The sequence below is a fragment of the Geotrypetes seraphini genome, chromosome 1, assembly GCF_902459505.1.
Source record: "Geotrypetes seraphini chromosome 1, aGeoSer1.1, whole genome shotgun sequence".
Taxonomy (NCBI): Eukaryota; Metazoa; Chordata; class Amphibia; order Gymnophiona; family Dermophiidae; genus Geotrypetes; species Geotrypetes seraphini.
In genome coordinates, this window is record NC_047084.1 from 98,273,475 (window position 1) to 98,295,303 (window position 21,829).

General features: G+C 43.6%; 1 protein-coding gene across 1 annotated transcript in view; it reads right to left on the reverse strand.

Annotated features, from left to right (window-relative positions):
* PIK3C3 (phosphatidylinositol 3-kinase catalytic subunit type 3) overlaps positions 1-21,829 on the reverse strand; it is a 329,375-nt gene that overhangs the window by 172,072 nt on the left and 135,474 nt on the right. The window contains exons 8-10 of the mRNA XM_033935321.1: positions 18,972-19,076; positions 7,930-8,022; positions 2,644-2,829 (exon numbers count right to left, since the gene is read on the reverse strand). Of these exons, the coding sequence (XP_033791212.1) occupies positions 2,644-2,829; positions 7,930-8,022; positions 18,972-19,076 (384 nt within the window). The remainder of the gene's footprint in view (positions 1-2,643; positions 2,830-7,929; positions 8,023-18,971; positions 19,077-21,829) is intronic.

Sequence of the window (21,829 nt, forward strand, 5' to 3'; positions counted from 1 at the left end):
ACCTATGCGTGGACATCGTTTTGCATCTCTGGAAGAGCTTTCTTCCGCTGGTACCCGAGCCATTCGGCAACTGAACAAAAATTGTATCTTGGATGGAATAATTAAGCTTCTCAGACATTGGGACTCAGTCATTGCAAAGCAGGGAGATTATATTGAAGGATTGTAAAGAAATACTTGAAAAAAAATGTAAATTAAAAAAAATAGTGTGCATTATTTATGAAATGACCCTCATATAATCCTCACATACTAAAATTTGATGATTTAACTGATTCTCTTTGGTTTTAACTCTGTTCTGATCCTATTGAAACCTGTGAAGCTGTGGGAAAAAGGGGTGGGCTTGAGAAAGGCAGGGGAGATGGTAGAAAGGAGGAGGAAGGATTAGGAACAATGTGGGACCCAGACTCGACTTATAATGGGTCAAAGTATTTTTGACCATTTTTAATCCTAAAGCTGCCATTGACTTACACAACTTTTTGTTTCTCAAGGTAGAAGGTGTGAGGATTTAAATGGATGTGAATTATACAAATAGAAACCAAAATTGTCCTCCTTGCTCATATTTACATTTATGAATCCTTCCTACAAAATATTAGAAGACATTTGTAAATTTCCCAAGTCATAACCCTAAAAACAAATTGAAATTTATTATCTACATTACATTACATTACATTAGGAACTTCTATTCCGCCTATACCTTGCAGTTCAAGGCGGCTAACAAATAATATAAATCTGTATTTTTAAAAACTAAAGGGTCCCTTTACTAAGGCAAGCTAAATCGATTAGTGCGCCTTAGTAAAAGGATCCCAAAGCTAAGAAAAGAGAAGACAGAAAAAGAAGGTAGATTTGTTGCATAAAAGAGAAAGGAATGGGTGTCACATATAAGGAAAGAAGCACAGGTGCTTAAGACTTCCATTTACTTCTTGACTGTATTTCCCATTTTAATACCACTTAGAGCTAGGATATGAGAATAGAACTGAACCCTTAGAGGGGCATAATCAAAAGATGCGTCTAAGTCCGTTTTGGGCCTAAATCGCTAGTCGCCCAAAGTAAGTCCATTCCCGAAAAATACATCCAAAATATTTCTATATTTCTTTTTTTCAAAAATCATCTAATTATACATCCAGCCATTTGATCGGCCAGACCCCTAAGTCATCTATATTTATACCCCATTCTCGTCCAAAAATTCATCCAAGTCAAAACCGCCTAGAACCAGAACTTTTAGATATGGGAGGGGCCAGCAAAGTGATGGACTGGACACCCAGACATGGCAACACAGTAGTGGGACACCTTACAGGGCACTGCTGCGAACTTCACAAAAAGGGTACCATATAAACGTCTCACCACAACTCTTATAGCGCATAGTGAGCCCCCCCAAACACCTCCAAAACCTACTATGGCCACCTGTCTACCACCTCAATAGCCTTTATGGCTGTAGGTGCCACCTGTATGGCAGTACAATAGGGTTTTAGGGGGTGCACATTTTTCAAATGCAATGGTTAGTGGCTTATGGGCCTGGGTCCTCCTCTCTATGGTTCACTAGCCTCCCCCCCCCCCAACTACTTAAGACACCTCTGTGCTTCTCTCCTAGGCTTTCCTATGCCCAAGTGCTGATATTCTGGAGGCAGATATGTAAACTTTTATTACAATTTTTATGGCGGGGGAGGGGGGTTTCAGTGATCACTGGGGGAGTGTATGGGGGTCTGTACCACGTCTCTACAGTGATCATCTGGTCACTTTGGATACTTTCTGGGCACTTAGACCTGGTTTTCAATCGCCTAAGTTGCTATGTATAAATTGTGTCTAGGAGGCCTCGTTAAACTTTCGGTTATACTTGCAGTACGACTAAGTCTAGGTCGGCCCATGTCCCACCCAAATCCCGCCTTCACCACTCCTCCTAAAACACCCCTTTTATCTCTGGGCATACAGCAGCACTGAAAAAGCCTAAGTCATTTTGAGATATGTCTATAACCCGGTTCATAGACATGATCGCGGAAGACAAAGGCGCGCGCCGACAACTGAGCGCAAGACGGAGGCGCGCGCCGAAGAAAATTACTGTTTTTAGGGGCTCCGATGGGGGGTTTTGTTGGGGAGCCCCCCCACTTTACTTAAAACACATCGCGGCGGTGTTGTGGGGGGTTGTAACCCCCCACATTTTACTGGAAACTTAACTTTTTCCCTAAAAACAGGGAAAAAGTTAAGTTTTCAGTAAAATGTGGGGGGTTACAACCTCCCAAACCCCCCCCAACGCCCCCCAACACGGCATGATCTGTATTAAGTAAAGTGGGGGGTTCCCCCCCACGCCCCCCCCGTCGGAGCCCCTAAAAACAGTAATTTTCTTCGGTGCACGCCTCCACGCTGCGCTCAATTGTCTGCGTGCGCCTTTGTCCCGGCGTGCTTTTGACCTGACACCCTATAACCCAGTTCGGTTATTGGCACTTGGATGACTTGTCTTACTGATCGTCCAAATGCCGATTAGGGCCGGTTTTTAGACGTATTTCCGTTTCGATTATGAGCCCCCAAGCCTATATCTCTTATCAGCATGCAGTGTTATTGCTAATCTAATGCCACAAGGTGCAAAGGACCCACATAAATTTCTGAGCACCATTTTATCTTTTGATGGTTTAAATAAAGACAATAGTGCTTCACCTCGTCATCTGCCTGTTGCAACCTGGCAACTGCATATCTTCGCACTGTATGATTGGTGAAATGAGAAGACAGAAGCTCCAAAGAATCTTCCACATCCATGGGCTTCCATTTCCCCAGCAATTCCAGAGCTTGCTTGGCCTCTTGTGGTAGGTCCCAATTTACACATTTTAGGAACTTTGTTAGAGCCTATAAAACCCAACAATATTAGAACATATAATCCTTATGGGATCCATTTGAAGCAAACACGTTCCCCAAAACAGTTAAAATAAAATAGTAATTAACATTTTGGTTTTACTTCCATTTATAATAATGACATTAATGAACTTGTCATCAGAATGTATAAGAAACAGTCAAATCTAGTCAATCCATGCCTCTCTTAGGTTTATGAATTAACCAAAATTTTGATAGAACATGCAAATTAGCGTTAATTAGAGGCATATGATTTCTTATCAGGGAATAGCAGAACCAAACATCTGATCATACAATATACCAAATTAATCTGAGATAGAGCAAATTTCTAAAAAGGATTAGAAAAAAAAAGATTTATAATGGTAATAGCTAAAATGAAAGAGTCTTCATCATTTTTTATTATTTATTTCTAATCAGGACAAAATTAAGTTGGAAAGTTCACCTTTACGTTAAAGCACAGTTGTTTCCCTCTATTGGTAGATGTTTACGAGGGCTGTTCAAAAAGTATCAGACCTTAATTTTTCTTGCGTAAACAAATAAAGCTAGGGAGGCATGGTTTGGTGCATGTATGTAGGTGACCCTAATGCGCATGCTTTAATTTTTTCCCACCTAAAGAAGCTGTCAGTCACTAGCAGACCATTGATGAGTGAGGAAGTGTAAGTGAGCGCTGTCGTTTTTGACAAAATGACAGAAAAAGTTGAACAACACTACTGCATTAAATTTTGTGTAAAGCTTGACGATTCCCAAGTGGAAACGATCCACAAGATTCAACAGGCCTTTGGGGACGAAGCAATGGGCACCACAGAGATAAAGGCATGTTACAACTGCTTCAGAGATGGCTGCTTATCAGTGGAGAGTGAAGCACATTCTGATAGGCCCTCAACATCCAGAAATGAGATCGTTATTGACCAAGTGAGGACCTTGGTGATGCAGGATCATTGAATCACGATCAGAGAACTTGCAGACGAGGTGAGCATCAGCGGTGGATCTGTTCATTCCATTTTGACTGAGGATTTGGGTTTCAGGAGAATTTCAGTGAAGTTCATGCCAAAGCTGCTAATGATTGAGCAGAAGCAACTCTGTTTGGAGATTGCACAGGACGTTCTGGAGACTGAACAGTGATCCCAACTTCCTAAGCACAAATCTAAAATGTTTCTAATTACCCAACATGTATCACATCTAGTTCCCGTAAATTCTTATATAATTCCTATGCAATTCTTATGATAATTCTTATGTAAAGTTATAATTCTTGTAACCTCCTGAGAAATCTTATGTAATCCGCCTTGAACCACAAGGTAATGGCGGAATAGAAATCACTAATGTAATGTAATCACTGGCGATGAGTACAACCCAGAAACCAAGTTGACGTCATCACAATGGAAGCATTCAACATCCCCAAGACCATAAAAAGCAAGGCAGGTCCGCAGCAATGTCAAAGTCATGCAGACCATCTTCTTTGACTCCAGTGGCGTGGTTCATCATGAGTATGCACCACAGGGCACAACCATCACCAAGGGGTACTACCAAAAGGCTCTGCGTTACCTTCGTAATGCTGTGAGATGCAAATGGCCGGACCTGTGGGCAGCGGAAAATTGGCAGCTCTATCACGATAACGCACCTGCCCATTCTTCACATTTGATATGGAGTTTCTTGGCCAAACACAACACACCTGTGATTCCTCAGGCTCCCTACTTTCCCAACATGGTTCTGTGTGACTTCTGGCTTTTCCCCAAGCTGAAAATGCCCCTGAAAGGGACCAGATTTCAGTCAAGAGAAGACATCATGCAGAATGCAACGGGCCAGTTGTGAGCAATCTCAAAAGAGGCGTCCCAGCACTGCTTCCGACAGCAAAAACTTGCCAACCTGTCAATTAGAACTGGACAGATACCGGACGAAGCTTTTGCAAAAACTTGCCAACCTGTAAATTAGAACTGGACAGATACTGGACGATTGGAAGATAGTGAACGTCACACCAATTTTCAAAAAAGGATCAAGAGGAGAACCGGGCAACTTCAGACCTGTGAGTCTTACGTCTGTCCCTGGAAAGATGGTTGAAGCACTGATTAAAAAAAGCATAGTCCAGTACTTGGATACACACGACTTGATGAGAGCCAGTCAACATGGCTTCAGGAAAGGGAAATCATGTTTCACAAATTTACTTCAATTTTTTGAGACCGTGAACAAATTGATAGTGGAGAACCGATGGACATAATATACTTAGACTTCCAGAAAGCGTTCAACAAGGTTCCACATGAAAGACTTCTCAGGAAACTACAAAGCCATGGAATAGAGGGAGATATACTAAGATGGATAGGCAAATGGCTGGAGAACAGAAAGCAGAGAGTGGGTATAAATGGGAAGTTCTCAGACTGGGAGAAAGTGACTAGCGGTGTGCCCCAGGGCTCGGTACTTGGGCCCATCTTATTTAATATTTTCATCAATGACCTAGAAGAAGGAATATCCAGTAAGATCATCAAGTTTGCAGACGACACAAAGCTATGCCGGGCAATCAGATCACAGAAGGATAGCGAGGAACTCCAGAGTGACTTGTGTCAGTTAGAGAAATGGGCGGAGAAATGGCAGATGAAGTTTAATGTGAAAAAGTGCAAAGTAATGCATTTAGGCAGAAAGAACAAGGAACACAAGTATAGAATGTCAGGTGCAACTCTGGGAAAGAGCGAACAAGAAAAGGACCTGGGGATACGATTGAGACTTTCAAAATACTGAAAGGAATCGACAAAATAGAACAGGAAAAAAAATTATTTACACAATGTCCAATGTGACATGGACAAGAGGACAAGGACTGAAGCTAAGGGGGGACGTCCAGGACAAATATCAGGAAGTTCTGCTTCACGCAACGAGTGGTGGATACCTGGAATGCTCTCCCAGAGGAGGTTATTGCGGAATCCACCGTTCTAGGATTTAAAAGCAAACTAGATGTACATCTCCTTACAAGAAGCATAGAGGGATATGGGTGACTAAAATTACGCCAGGTGTACATCTGGCTGGGCCTCCGCGTGTGCAGATCGCCGGACTTGATGGACTGAAGGTCTGATCCAGAGATGGCAGTTCTTATAAGTGTGTTGCAGCCCAAGGGGACTACTTTGAAGGAGATTAGGATAAGACTGTTGTATCTGAATACGAGTATTTTTTATGAATAAAGGTCTGAAACTTTTTGAACAGCCCTCGTACAAAAGACAATCACACCAAAAAGTCAATACATATCCAGAGTTTTAATCCAAACTACTTTTATGCTTTCATTTACTTAATGGCTCCTGCCATTCTCGTGAACTTTGAATAGCGATCAAGAATTTGAAGGCTTTCTTATAGGACCTTGGATTTGCATTTTTGCATCACGATTGCAGTTTCCTTAATTATGTTTATGTTATCCCCTGAAGATAGCATTCCAATTTGCTGAAACTAGGATCCTTGTCAAGACCTGTACTCATAGTAACCATATAATTATGGTGGATTAGACTAGAGAATGACACGGGGGTGCAAATCTGCCTCCTGTCTAACCTACCTCCCCAGTCCACGCCTCTATCCTCCCCGGGGGTGCCCAGGACAGGAATGTTCCTAGAAATTTCTTTTCTTCACACTTCTGGGGTTTATCACCACTTCTGGGGCTTCTTCACCACTTCTGGGGTTTATCACCTCCTGGATATCTGTCATCATAGATGCTTCTTTTGCTGACTTGCAGGTTTATTGTAGCATCAATTGTTCTCCAAGGACACTGAAAACTGTCTTCACAGTAGGGAATCGAAACTTAAGCACTTACAAAGATACAGAAGTAGCATTCCAGAAAAAAAACAGTCCTGGTTCCCAAGGCTCACACTGAAGACAGGCAGTAAATGTCCAGCCTGTGTTTTAAAAGTTCTTTCTTCTCATCCTGTGTAAAAAGTCTGCCATCTCAGATTTTAAAGTGTTTGAAGCTTGTGCAGATGAAGGCAGAGCTTGCAGAAATGGGGCAAGGATAGGAAAAGAACTTGCGGGGACGGGGAAAAATTTATTCCCTTCCCATGCATCATATGATGCACCAGGGAGGGGCCTAAGGCCCAGTGTCGTTGCGGGAGGAGCAGGAGGTGTTTTCAATACCTCCTGCTCCCAACTTCAAGATTAAGGGGCATGGGGGCCTGGGGGGGTATCTGGTGGCAGGAGGGAATGGGCATCCCACCTGCCATCTTTTTGGGGTTCGGGGGGGGATGGTGGTTCAGGAGTGTTAGCGTGGGAGGGGGCTTTTTAATGGGACAGATGGTGCACAGAACATTTGTTCCATTTAAAAAAAGCAGAAGCCCTGATAGCAGTGACAGGAGGCTGCTTCCATTGTCACTACTGTTAGGGCTCTGCACTGTGTCAATCGCTCACTGAGCATGCAAACTTGATAGTGAATCAATCGCTGTTGGAAAACCGGCCAGAGAATTGGCCAACAGTGACTGAGTTGCTATCTTTAGAGAATCTAGCCCTTGTTTTTGCAAGATATCTTGCTCATAGTAACAGATAATTTTGTAAAGGTTTCAAAGACTTATCAGTCTGCATAATACCTCATATAATTTAATATATGATCAAATTTTCTATGTTTTTATGCTCTCATTTAATGCAAGATTATAATGTTCTATTTTTTAAATATTCTGATTGTAATGTAAGATTGTAATTCCTGGTTATGGCTAGCTTCTTTTCAATTGGAAATTGCATTGACCTCCTACTGGGTATATTAGCAATTCATAAATATTAATGTTATGCAAAGTAATCTAAAGAAATACTTTTTTTTTTTTTTTTTTAACAGAAAGGATGGTAGATGTGTGGAATAGTCTCCTGGTAGAGGACTGTGTCTGAATTCAAGAAAGTGTGGGACATGTAAGTAGGATCTTAGGGAGAGGAGGAAACAGTGGATGCTGTGGATGGGCCATTTGGCCTTTATCTGCCATCATGTTTCTGTTTCCTGAGCTCTGAGAGACAGTATCCATGCTAGCATTATTGAAAAACATCACAAACTCATATAGCTAAAGAATCTCACTTGTCGACAAGAGAAAAGATTTGTTAAAATATTACTCCTTTAATTTGTTCAGCCAAAAATGTCTACATAATTAAACTGCTTACCTTTTCTTGGTTTGTAAGATAGTATCTAAACTTCCACACCAGGTCTTGTTCCTCAGATGTCAGCTGCTTTGTAGGTGGATAACTCACTATAATCTAACAAAAGAATAGAATATCTTACATTTAGAGCTTCTAATTTCAGATGTCAACCAATTAACATCAATAAACACACCTCCAATGCTAGCACTACTGGGAAACAGTTTAGTCATGGGCTCTGTGACTAGGATCCTCATGTCTGGGTGCCACGGAAAAGAAGCAGGTTAAGCCTGGATTCTGTTTAGAAGAGAACTCTAAGCAGATGGAGTTTGCGAAGGGTCTATCCTCAGTTCTCCAAGGGACTTGGTAATGATCTTGAGCAATGCAGAGGACTTAAAGAGCCATCATATGGAGGGATCATCTCCCTAGTCTACAGCCAATATCGCCTCCTGGACCTCCATACGAGAGGCTGACTCTTTCACCAGAGAAGCCTCACATTGGGACATTAAAGGGATTAAATCAGAGTCCATCAGAGTCCAGAATAGCCTCTGCTCTCAGGAAAGAAGTGTGCTCTAAGTATCCAGAGGGGACTGCGCACTGGCCCGCTCTCCAGCGGGCCTAAGGGGCAGGGTTCTGCCTTGCACATAAACCTACTATCAGAGGTTAATGAACTCTGTTGTAAAGGCCTGAGAGGGCAATTCTCCTTGCCCCTTAGGGTGAAGCAAACACCATTTCTTGGGCTGCAAAGCATCTACTCCCTTACAGTGTACAAGGCAGCAATCCTGGGGCTCCAGGTGTTTCATTCCCACCTGACAGGACCATCTGCCTTTCTCCAGCCTTAGAAGCTTGTGGAGCAGCTAAGCCTAAAGCTCCCCCCACCACCCCATGCTGCGTGATACATGGCACAAGGGCACACCCAGCGCAAATAAGGCATGATATAGGGGTATTAGGGTCTGAGGACTAAATCCCTATCAGTTTTGATGCAAAATGAGGTGTTTTGAAGAAGCTGGAGAACAGAAAACTAAATTGGGAAATCCAAGATGGCCAACACGGCAGCATTTTGGCGTAAAAATACAGCTTCAGGGCTGGTCAAAAACTAAAAAAATAGGATATTAGAGGAGTGGGACCAAAGACCTAATTGCAGAAACAGTCAAACACAGTTTTCAAGACTCCTTTCCCCCTTCCCGATTTTCCTCAAGACTGTCACAGTATGTTTGCGAGCAAAGATGGATAACCCTATGGTTCAGTATACCATCCCTATTGTACTGGAATCATCTTTTGAGAGAACATAAAAAGTGCCTCTGCTGGGTCAGACCAGAGGTCCATCGCGCCCAGCAGTCCGCTCGTGCGGCGGCCCAACAGGTCCATGACTTGTTTAGTAGTCCTCTATCTATACCCCTCTATCCCCTTTTCCTTCAGAAAATTGTCCAATCCCTTCTTGAACCCTATTACCGTACTCTATCCTATCATGCCCTCTGGAAGCTCATTCCAGGTGTCCACCACCCGCTGGGTGAAGAAAAACTTCATAGCATTGGTTTTGAATCTGTCCCCTTTCAGCTTTTCCGAATGCCCTATCGTTCTTGTAGTTTTCGAAAGTTTGAAGAATCTGTCCCTCTCCACTTTCTCTATGCCCTTCATGATCTTGTAAGTCTCTATCATATCCTCTCTAATCCTCCTCTTCTCCAGGGAAAAGAGCCCCAGTTTCTCCAGTCTCTCCGTGTATGAAAGGTTTTCCATACCTTTTATCAAACACATCACTCTCCTCTGAACCCTCTCGAATATCGCCACATCCTTCTTAAGGTGTGGCGACCAATATTAGACGAAGTACTCCAGATGCGGGCGCACCATCGCCCGATACAACGGCAGGATAACTTCTTTCGTTCTGGTTGTAATACCCTTCTTGATTATATCTAGCATTCTATTCGCTCTCTTAGCGGCCGCCACGCACTGTGCCGACGGCTTCATTGTCTTGTCCACTATTACTCCCAAGTCCCTTTCTTGGGTACTCTCAGTCAATAACATCCTTCCCATCGTATAGCTGTACCTCAAGTTTCTGCTTCCCAAATGCAATACTTTACATTTCTCTACATTGAACTTCATCTGCCATCTCATCGCCCACTCCCCTAGCTTATTCAGGTCCCTTTGTATTTCCGAGCAGGCCTCTTTAGTCCGAGCAGCACTAAATAGTTTGATATCGTCTGCAAATTTTATTATTTCGCACTTCGTCCCTGTTTCTATATCATTTATAAATATATTGAATAGAAATGGTCTGAGCACCAACCCCTGCGGAACATCATTCGTGACCCTCCTCCAATCCGAGTAGTGGCCTTTTACTCCTACCCTCTGCTTCCTCCCCACCAACCAATTTCTGATCCATCTGTGTATGTCTCCTTCCTCCCCATGGTTCTTCAGTTTCCGAAGTAGGCGTTCATGGAGTACCTTGTCAAAGGCTTTTTGAGAGGTGGATAGCAATGGTGAGAAACGGGCATAGAAATGCTAACCAGCATGTGCAAACTGGTTAATGTGGTTAACATGGGAACCCTTAGGGGCAGATTCTACAAACTGCACCATAGGTTAGGCACCAGTAGGCTTCCTAATTTAATTGATTTAATTAGCACACTAATTTACTGAGCTGATTAAAAACCAAGGGCTAGATTCACTAAGCAAACCGATCGTGTACTGATCGGTTTGCAAGCCCTTTGTGACCAAATTTCCCTCCAACCCCATTCACTAACGCCTGTAGCGATCCGATCCCGATCCTCCCATGCAAATGAGTAAAACCCCATGCAAAATAGCCAAGCGACTGATTCACTAACAATTGCTTGGCTATTTCGAATCGGATTTTACTACTGGCAAACCCGACTGCTGCAGACCTGTCGGTAACTGAGTTACGGACAGGTCTGCAGGTTTTTTGACAGGCCTGCCTATCTTTTTTATTCATTTTTTTCCTTGGCACAGATATTTTGCATGTGTTATGCACGCAAAATATCTGCCCCATAAAAAAAATAAAATGATGGGAGGCCGCCACCCCCCCCCCCAACAAACCAAATGCCCACTCCCTCCTGCCACCACCCAATGCTGCCCTCCCCGCGCGAATATGGCAGGAGGGATGCCAACTCTCCCTCCTGCCACCAACCAACATCCTCCCTCCCTGACTGGCACAAGCCTCAACCCCCCCTCCCCGACTGGCACTTCAAGGCACCCAGACCGGCCCCCAGACCGGCCCGACCAGGCCAGAAACCTTTCCTGTACCTAAAAGTTGGGAGCAGGAGGGGTGCTCAATCCCTCCTGCACCTTAGGCCTCCAGCGCTGTCTTCAAGAGCAGGAGGAACCCCTGCTCCTAGCCATGACGCACCACAAATGTGGGCTTTAGGCCCCGCCCCAGTGCATCATGTGATGTATGGGGAGGAGCCTAAGGCCCTGATTGGTCTGGCTCCTTCCTTGGGCGGGGCATGGGGCGCCTGAGCCAATCAGGGACGTCAGGGCTGAGCCTAAGGAAGTCCCTGATTGGTCAAAATCAGGGACTTCCTAAGGCTCAGCCCTAAGGAAGTCCCTGATTGGCTGAGGCACCTCAGGCCCTGCCCAAGGAAGGAGCCTGAGTCAATCAGGGCCTTAGGCTTCTCCCCATGCATCACATGATGCACCGGGGTGGGGCCTAAGGCCCACATTCACGGTGCACCATGGCCAGGAGAATGAGGACTGTGGGGTTCCTCCTGATCCCGAAGACAGCGCTGGAGGCCTAAGGAGTGGGAGGGGTTGAGCACCCCTCCTGCTCCGTGAAAGGTACAGGGAGGAGGGGTGGTGAAGGACCTGGAGGGGTGCAGGAGGAAGTTGGCATTCCTCCTGCCATTAATTTTTGGGTGGGACTGATGGCAGGAGGGAACACTCCTGCCATAATTTTAAAAGGGGTGAGACGGGCCCAGCCGGCTAGCCGACATCAGAGGAGGCCTGGAGCAGGAGGGGTTGAGCACCCCTCCTGCTCCGTGAAAGGCACAGGGAGGGGGGTGGCAGGAGGAAGTTGGCATTCCTCCTTCTGCTAGTTTTTGGGTGGGACTGATGGCAGAAGGGAGTGGGAACCTCTCCTGCCTTAATTTTAAGTGGTGTTGAGGCAAATTTTTTTGTGGGGTTCGGGGAGGGGTGTTTGGGGCACTTGCTGGGACGGGGGTTAAATTTTGTTTAAAAAACGGGCAGATATCGATTATTAAAAAAAAATTAAAAAAGCCGGCAGAAGCCCTGACAGCAGTGACAGGAGGCTGTTTCTCTTGTCACTACTGTTAGGGCTTTAGCGATCCAAGCAGTTGGCTTGGGGGCGTGTCAATGATCATCTTAATTTGCATGCAGGCCTTTAGTGAATTTGTCAGCTTGCATGCAAACGGAAACGGATCACACACAGATCGGAGGGTTAATGAATCTAGCCCCAAATCACTGAGCTGAGCCGATTAAAACCCAAATCACATCTACGGAGGCGCCTAAGTTCAAAGTAGGCATGGTTTGGGCAGGAAATGACCTTAGGTGTTGTTAGGTATGATGCTCCATCAAAGGTAGGAGCTGACAATGTAGGCCTTTGAAACCCTGACCTGGCCTATATAACTGAAACAATAAACAAGGCATTAATAAAATCCAAACCAACAAATATGCATATGAATAAAAAAGGACAATAAACCCGTAATTTGGCCTTAGGATTTTGCTAAAGGGCATGACTGTCTCCTCCATTATATGCAAATTTCTCTCATGCATATTCATTAGGGATATCTTGAAAACCCGATTGGACAGGGGTTAATAACCACCATTTTAGAGTGTCCAGGAGGAATAAGGAACAAATTCCCGGATACCAGGGTTGTGTTGCGGGCATATAGTAGGTTTGTTTGAGGTGGGGGGGAGGGGTGGGGTTGCATTTGGGGGGACTATTGTCGGGTGAGGGATGTTCAATGTCATTTACACTGGTGTCATTTTCTTTTATGTTGTTAATATATATCTTTCTTCTGAAATGTTGCAGTTTGGATATCCTTTACAACCAATTATTGTTTTAGAATGGTTGAACACCTATACATTTGTTTCCTTTAATGAGAGGGGGAGGGAGAGATTGGAGGAATATATATCGGTATGCCATGTTCTGGTACTATTGCATATTTTTATGGTTGTACAGCTGTCAAGTACTGTGTTTTTTGGACCATAAGATGCACTTTTCCCACCCTCGAAAAGGGGGTGCGTCTTATGGACCGAATACACTGTGCCCCCCAGTACCTTTTTTAAGTGGCGGTGGTCCAGTGCGGTCTCCTGCTGGACGGCTGCCCCTTTGCAGAGCGATGCAAAAGGCAAGAGTGCCACCTTTGCGCTTCCTGCCTGGTCCCGCGCCACAGAGAGGTGTGGGACCAGGCAGGAAGCGCAAAGGTGGCACTCCTGCATTGTGCGTTGCTCTGCAGAGAAAGGCAGCAGTCCAGGAGGAGACCACACTGGACCACCGCTACTTAAAAATAGTACCGGGGGGGGGGGGGGCTGCAGGCTGCTTCTTTGGGCTGTGGGCAGCTTTGGGCTGCAGGCGACTTCGGGTTGAGGGCAACTTCAAGCTGCTTCTTCGAGCTGCAGGCTGCTTCCGGCTGCAGGCTTCTCAGCACCAGACGCACCTAGGTGTAGAGGAGGAAAAACCAAGAAGAAAAAAAAAATTCTTGACCAAATTTTTTTTTCTTGGTTTTTCCTCTTCTACAGGTGAGTGCATCTTACGGTCCAAAAAAATACAGTTATCAATTAAATTGTTGAAATTTTAGAAAAGGACAATAAATAACTTTGGTTTGGATTTTATTAAAACCTTGTTTATTTTTCAATGTTGTGCCAACATGCTGCGTCGGGGTATATACGGCCCTGTCAGGCACTATCTGCTGGGATCATTAAAAAACACTTTTCTTCATATGGTCTGCTGCTTGTTTTCTGTTTGGATCTAGTAGACTGATTTCCTTCTTGTTTCCCTAAATCTTACATTAGAACATAAGCCCTTTTTTTTCACTGCAGTTTAGTAAAAGGACCACTTTGTGGTATTTAAAGAAAAATATTTCAGAAAATAGCAAGAAATCTGATGAAAACGTCTAATTACTCACAATTTTAATATAAATCTCAAATACTGGATATTATGGGATACATGAAGCATATCAAAAACTAAAATTCCAAGGTAGCCTATGAAATGTGTTTCGTGGAAGAAATTCTGATTTTTTAAAACTTTGGGGGGTTTTCTGACCATAGTTTTTTTCTTGCTATATTTCATTCTGGTCAAATATGAAGTTGGTAATTTATACTTGAGATCTTCTTACAGAAACACATAAAACAAGTCATCAGCTAATCAGAAACCTTAAAACAGAAAGATGGGGGGGAAAAAAAGAACAGGGTGTTAACAGTGGTATTGCAACTCTATAATATCTCTCCAATATTTTAAAAACTGAACCATATTAGGAAATTTATAGATGCTAAACAGATGGCATAACTATTCTTTTATTATAAATGTCTGGTGAGAGGACTTAGACAACACACACACAGTTTTACGAACTTTATTCAACTGCTTTAATTGGGTAACTAGAGAGTTAGATGACGGTCATGTGCTAGATGACAACAACACTTCTGAGATGGTCACAGGGACTCCAAAATAAACTGAAGTATGGGGTGGTTGCCTAACACAGTGTTTTTCAACCGCTGTTCCGCGGCACACTAGTGTGCCGCGAGATGTTGCCTGGTGTGCCGCAGGGCCGCCGGGCCCGGAGCTGACAGGGGGCCCGAGGCAGGGGCGCCAGTAGCTCGCCAAGGCAAAGTGAGTCGATCACCCAGGACTCACTTTGTCTTGGCGATCTAATCTATCGAGCCAAACAGTCTTCCTCTCCCCGACGTCAATTCTGCAGTTGGAGAGGAAGTTCGGGCCAGCCAATCGCTGCCTGGCTGGGCGGAACTTCCTCTCCAATTGCAGAATTGACGTCAGGGAGAGCATGCGTCGGCGTCGGCTTTGGGGCCTGTTATCCATTGGTGGGTCCTGTTCCCCGATGGCAGCGGCAGTGGCTTGGGGAACGGCAGGGAGAAAGAAAGAAAGGGGGCAGGCAGGGAAACGGAAGGAAAGAAGAGAAAAAGAAAGAAAGGTCAGGGAGAGAGGAAGAAAAAGTTGGGGGAGGGAATGAGGTGTGGAGGAGAGAAAGCATACAGGCTGATAGAAGGGAAGAAAGATTGGATGCACAGTCAGAAGAAGAAAGTGCAACCAGAAATCACCAGACAAGGTAGGAAAAATGATTTTATTTTAAATTTAGCAAAGTGGAGGCAGTATTACCACAGTTTTCAAAGGAATTTGCCCAAATAACTTAATAGTTAACTGGGTAAATTCCCAGAGATGAAAACTTCCCTTCACTTACTATGCACAGTTCTGAATTTATATCTGCTGTCTATATTTTACAATATGGTCCCCTTTTACTAAACCGCAATAGTGGTTTTTAGCGCAGGAGCCTATGAGCGTCAAGAGCAGCGCTGGGCATTCAGCGCAGCTCCCTGCGCTAAAAACTGCTATTGTGGTTTAATAAAAAGGATGGAGGGTATATTTGTCTATTTTTGTATGCTATAAAAACCAAATACAGAGAGAGACTGAGAGCTGTTGACGAAGAGCTACGTGTGTGTCTTTCTTCGATTCCAGCCAGAATATCAGCTTTGTGTTCAGCCAAACAGGCCCAGGTTTCGCACTGAATAAAGTATTTTATAATTTTTATAATTTTTATTTTGTAATAAAGTAATTATAAAATACTTTCTTTGTGTTTATTTGATTCCTATTCAAGATAATTACTTTATATATAGTCAATATAGGCAGAGAGTTAAATTTTTTAACATTTTCTAATGGTGGTGTGCCTCGTGATTTTTTTCATGAAACAAGTGTGCCTTTGCCCAAAAAAGGTTGAAAAACACTGGCCTAACAGATACGGTATTATGTCTAGGGAATTATGTCTAGGAAAGGAGGAGTATCAGTGGAGCATCTTGAGACTGGCCTTAGGGCCAATTCTGTTCAATATTTCCATAAGTGATATTGAAGAGGGATTAGTATGGAAAGATTGTCTGGTTTTCTGTTCTAGAATATACAAGGGCCAATTGAAAAGTAATGAGATTGCCTCTGTTTTTCTTTCCAGGAAGTAGACATGACATTGTTATACTGGCTCTTGTAAAGCTCATACATCAATCTTTCTGAACCTACCATTTGACTTCTGTAGTCTTCATTGTTGGGTCACAGCAAGAGGAAGAACTTTATATGTTTTGTCAAGGCAGATAAGGAAGACGTGTCTGTGAGAGTACGCAGCATAGCTAATTGTTCCACTACTGTATGCTTGTTGTAACAGTTCAAGAGTTTCATTACCACTCTTTCCAAGTTTAACACAAAATTCAATCACACACCTCTGGCATACTCAGACACATCTTCATCTGCCATGACGAAACGTATGAAGTTCTTCCTCTCGCTGTGACCCAACAATGAAGATTATGTTAGTCCAACTGTAGATTCAGAAACGTTGATGTGTGAGCTTCATAAGAACCAGCACAGCATTGCTGCTTCTACTTCTTGGAAAGACAGAGGCAGTCTCATTACTTTTCAATCAGTCATGCAACAAAAGAAACATTCCTAAGGTTACAAAAAAAAGAAGAGAGATTTAAAATAATGTGTGGTGTGGTCTACGTTTGGAAGATAAAACCTAATATAAAGAAGTTCAGAGTCATTCATTTGGGGCGCAGAAATCCAAAGAAGAGTATGGGATGGTGGATGAGAAATATGAACCATTCAGAAGAAAGACTCAGAACTGATTAAATCTGATAATCTCAAGGTTGCAAAACAGGATGAGACAAGGTGGACCAGAGTAGATACATTCTAAGATGTGAGAAGAAGCATGACAGAGACATTCAAAGATCTTAAAGTTACGAGGGTCATTTCATAAATAATGCACACTATTTTTAATTTACATGTTTTATTTTTTTTTTCCAAGTATTTCTTTACAATCCTTCAATATAGTCTCTCTGCTTTGCAATGACTGAGTCCCAACATCCGGGAAGCTTCACTATTCCATCCAAGACACTGTTTTTGTTCAGTTGCCGAATGGCTCAGGTACTGGTGGAATAAAGCTCTTCCAGAGAGGCAAAACTGATGTCCACACATAGGTTGTTTCTACTTTGGAAAAAGATCAAAGTCTGGTGGACTCATGTCTGGACTGTAGGGAGCATGAGATAACACCTCCCAGCCGTATTCGTGTAGTTTATCAATGACATTCCCTCTGTGCGGGCGAGCATTGTCATGAAGAATGAAAGGCCCAGCCAAGAGCAACTGAGGTCGGGTTTTGTGCATTTTTTGCAAAAAAAAATCGCAATAATACACTGCTGTGACACTTCTTTCACATGGAACTTTGTCTGTGATGATGATGCCTTCATGATCATAACCAAAAATCATCATTTCTTTGACTTGATTAAGCTTGTCAAAATTTTTTTGGTCATAGGGAAGATGGATCTCTCCACTCGTTGGACTGTGATTTCAGCTCCAGTTCAAAGTCTCTGACCCACGTTTCATCAATAGCAACAATGCAATTCAAGAAGCCTGACCTTCAACGTCAAATCTTTGTTTCAGCACGGTTGCATTGTCCAGGCGTCTCTGCTGCTGTTCAGCAGTCAAGAAGTAAGGGACCCATAGCACAGAAATTTTTCTCTTTTTTAAATCATTTGTCAGAATTCAGTATACTGATGTCGGTGGAATCCCTGTGATTTCAGAAAGTTCCTTGCATGTCGCACGACAATCTTGTTCAAGAGCATCAGCCACAAGTTTCACATATCGTTCATCGGTTGTTGATTTCAGCCTTCCTGGTCTTGCATCATCATCATCTATGCTCACACGACCACTCTGAAAACGAGTTGCCCACCAAGAAACTGTACTACGGTCCACTGTTAACTCACCACAACTTCACGTCAAGCACTGTGGATTTCTGTTGGGTTTTTGCCATGTAGAGTTTCAATCTTAATGCATGACCTCTGATCGTCAACAGACGCAGTACCCGAGACACCTGTAGCCTCCATTTCCCACACTTGTCACAGCCACACTATGTATACTACAGAGCTCCTAAGCACATGTCCTGTTGCCTCAAGCACTTAAGTGAAAGTGAAACAAGGTTTACTACAATTGCATCATCCACTCTTCAATGTTGCCAACCTGTGCATTATTTATGAAATGACCCTTGTATAAATAAAGAATAGGAAAGAAAGTTGTGGACCAAAAAAATTATAATAGGCACAAAAAGGGCAGTCTCAGAAATGACAGAAAATCTTCACAGGAAGGATTGTGGATGCACAGAACAGCTTTCTAGATTTGTTGAAGAAAGAAAACCCAGTAAAACTCAAAAATTCCTGAAATAAGTGCATATGTTTCTTAATTTCAAATGATGGCAAAAACAGATGTAAACTGGAGACTTTGGTATCGCACCAGGAATAATTTCAGTAGCATGTAAGAGACCTAGCCTTTATTCTGTTACCATATTCTATTTCTCTTTCCTTCCAAGGATGCCACAATATATGATTCATAGACAACCCCACGAAAGACAAAGGCGCGCGCCGACAACTGAGCGCAAGATGGAGGCGCGCGCCGAAGAAAATTACAGTTTTTAGGGGATCCGACGGGGGGTTTTGTTGGGGAGCCCCCCCAGTTTAGTTAATAGAGATCGTGCCGGCGTTATGGGGGGTTGTAACCGTCCACATTTTACTGTAAACTTAACTTTTTCCCTAAAAACAGGGAAAAAGTGAAGTTTTCAGTAAAATGTGAGGGGTTACAACCCCCCAAACTCCCCCACAATGCCCCCACAACGCGGCACAATCTCTATTAAGTAAAGTGGGGGTGTTCCCCCCCCCGTGCTCCCCGTCGGAGCCCTAAAAACAGTAATTTTGTGCGGCGCACACCCCCGCGCTGCGCTCAATTGTCTGGGCGCGCCTTTGTCCTGGCGCGCTTTTGACCTGACACCCAATATATGCATACAAAACACACACAATTAAATCAACCCAGCAATCAACAACAACAATAAAATGGAATGTAAACATACATTGAGTTGATCTCGGGTAGCAGCATTAGGTTTAAGATCATGATCAGATGGCCCACTTCTTAAGCTACGAGCCAGTTTGTGATGTTTGCTTTCTACTAGATTCTCCTAAGTCAACAAAAAAACAAAGTGATTAGTAGCAAAATGTGATGCTATATTCTCATTATATTTTTGTGCAACAGATTAAGCACCTCCTTTTTCCAACTCGACATGCTCCCAGCCCCCGCTAAAAGAATAATGTTACAAGATTTTGCAATATAGCAGAAAATGCAGGGAGCAAGATTAATTAGACAAAGATGAAGAGACATTAGTGGACATTCAGTGGAATCCTTTAAAAACTGGTAAAGTATTTCTTTACAAAATTGTGGAAGAAGCATAATTGACCTCAACGAGTCTTGTTCACTACTGCAGCTGATCAAACTTCATTTTCAACTTTAACAAATAGCTCCTTTATAGCAGTTACTATTTGTCATTATTTTCCATGTTTGAAATGTAAACCTAACACTCTAAAAACAAAGGGCTTGATTCTGTATAGGATGGCGGTCTTGGGAAGCTGCCTAAGAAGTAGCTGAGAATCGGATACAGGTGTCCTATGAAGAATCGCATCTGCCTTAACAGACGCCTAACCCCCTCATAGAAACATAGAAATAGACGGCAGATAAGGGCGCCAGATCGCAAAGATAGGTGACTCAGCCGCCTATCTTTGCTGAGGGATCCCTTGTCATCAGCTGATTGCGGCAAGGGAATCCCCGATCAGCTGAGCCAGAAGGACTCCCAAAGCCGTGCTTTAGAGAGTCCTGCCAGCTCAGCTGACCTGGGGAAAATACCCCTGCTGCGATCAGATGAGCCGGCTGCAGCAGAGGACCCCATGACACACACCCCTGAAATCGGAAAGAGGTATGCCCACTCCCTCCTGCTTCTGCCCCACCCAACCCCGACACCCCCAATAATTCAAGATTGGCAGGAGGGATGCCCACTCCCAACACCCCCTCTCCCCAGTCGAGACTGGCAGGAGGAATGCTCACTCCCTTCTGCCGCCAGCCCCTTCGATCCCCTGAACCTCCCTTTCCAACTGCCAACACCTGCATTTTGCAGGCATACATTTCAGGCATCTGTCGTGGCTTTAGGGAGATGCCTAGGGCTGCTTAACTCGTCCCAAGGCCACTTCTGGGCAAAACCATTCCCTCATCTAGCATTGGGTGAGTTTAGATGTCCCTACCTATCTATAGTGTAGGCATCCTGCCTTGGGAGGTTTTATTTTCTAAAAATGTGCCTCCCAATTGACTGTCAGATGGCAGTAAGATACTTACCACCTTCTACAATCAGGATACCCATTTGTAGAATCAGCCCCAACTAGAGTTGGTTTTCTTCCCTCACTAAAGAAAGTCAAGCTCAACTCATAGGGGTCCTTTTACTAAGGTGCGCTAATGATCAGTGCTTATTAAATAGCATACAGCCCATAGTATACCCTGGGCTGAATGGCACTCAATACAATTTGTTAGTGTACCTTAGTAAAAGGACCCCATAGTGTTCCATTCATTAAGTAAAAGTTCTACCGTATGACACAAAATCTAGTCTAACCCTTTTTTTTTCATATAATACTGTATTATTCAGATTTTTAACTGGAATTATAGCATTGCAGATTTAAGGAACACAAACTACTTACTAGAGAGAGATGAATGGGAATAAGGGTTGTGGGAATCCTCTCTGAAGTCACAGAGATCCCACGAGCATGGAAGTAGCTACTGTGGGGTCCTACAAGAGTATACTTGCTCATGATCCTCCAAGATATCCAAGCACTGCCTCCTCCTCTCTTCGATAATTCACAGCTGCACTTGCTATACCGCAGAGACAGAGTAGGACAGAAAGGTAGAGGTATTGCCCTATACATAAGAGGGAATTGAGTCTGCCAGAAACAAACAATAAAGTAGAGTCTCTATGGGCCAAAATACCAGGAACAAATGGAACGGATACGAAGATCAACATCTACAGATCTCCAGGGCAGTCCTAAGAGACTGATGAAGAAATGATGGACGAGATTAAACACGAATGCAAGGGAGGCAACACAGTTATCATGGGCGACTTCAATTATCCGGGGATAGACTGGAACCTAGGCAACTCCAGCTGCAGTAGAGAGACCAAGTTCCTGGATGCTGTAGGCAATTGCTTCCTGGAACAACTTGTCATGGAAAATACAAGAGGAAATGAAATTCTAGATTTAGCTCTAAATGGACTACGGGGAACGGCACAGGGTTTAGAAGTAGAAGGGACACTGGGAAATAGTGATCATAACATGATCCGCTTCAACCTAGACACAGAAACAAAAAAATCAGTCCAGAACGACGGCCACGGCACTGAACTTCAGTAAAGGGAACTACGAAGGGATGAGAGACATGGTGAGGAAGAAGATTAGGAAGAGGATAAGCACTGTATACGCTAGAGCAAGCATAGTCCCTTTTTAAGGACACAGTTACAGAGGCGCAAAATTTATATACAACACGTATCTACAAGGGTTCCAAGAAGAAGAAGAAGAACAAGTAACCAGAGTGGCTCAACTGTAGCGGTGAAAGAAGCCATCATAGACAAGAAGACTTTGTTTAAGGAATGGAAAGGACAAAAATGGAACAAAAATGGAAAAAGCACAAACATCAAAGCAAGTGCCAAAAGGCGGAAAGAGGGGCCAAAAGAGACTACGAAGAAAAAAAAGCCAAGGAGGCCAAAAACTTTAAGCCATTCTTTCGATACATTAAAGGGAAACGACCCGCGGAGGAAGTGGTGGGGCTGTTAGATGACCATGGAATAAAGGGAGTACTAAAGGAGGACAAAGCCATTGCCGACAAACTGAACGTGCTTTTTGTGTC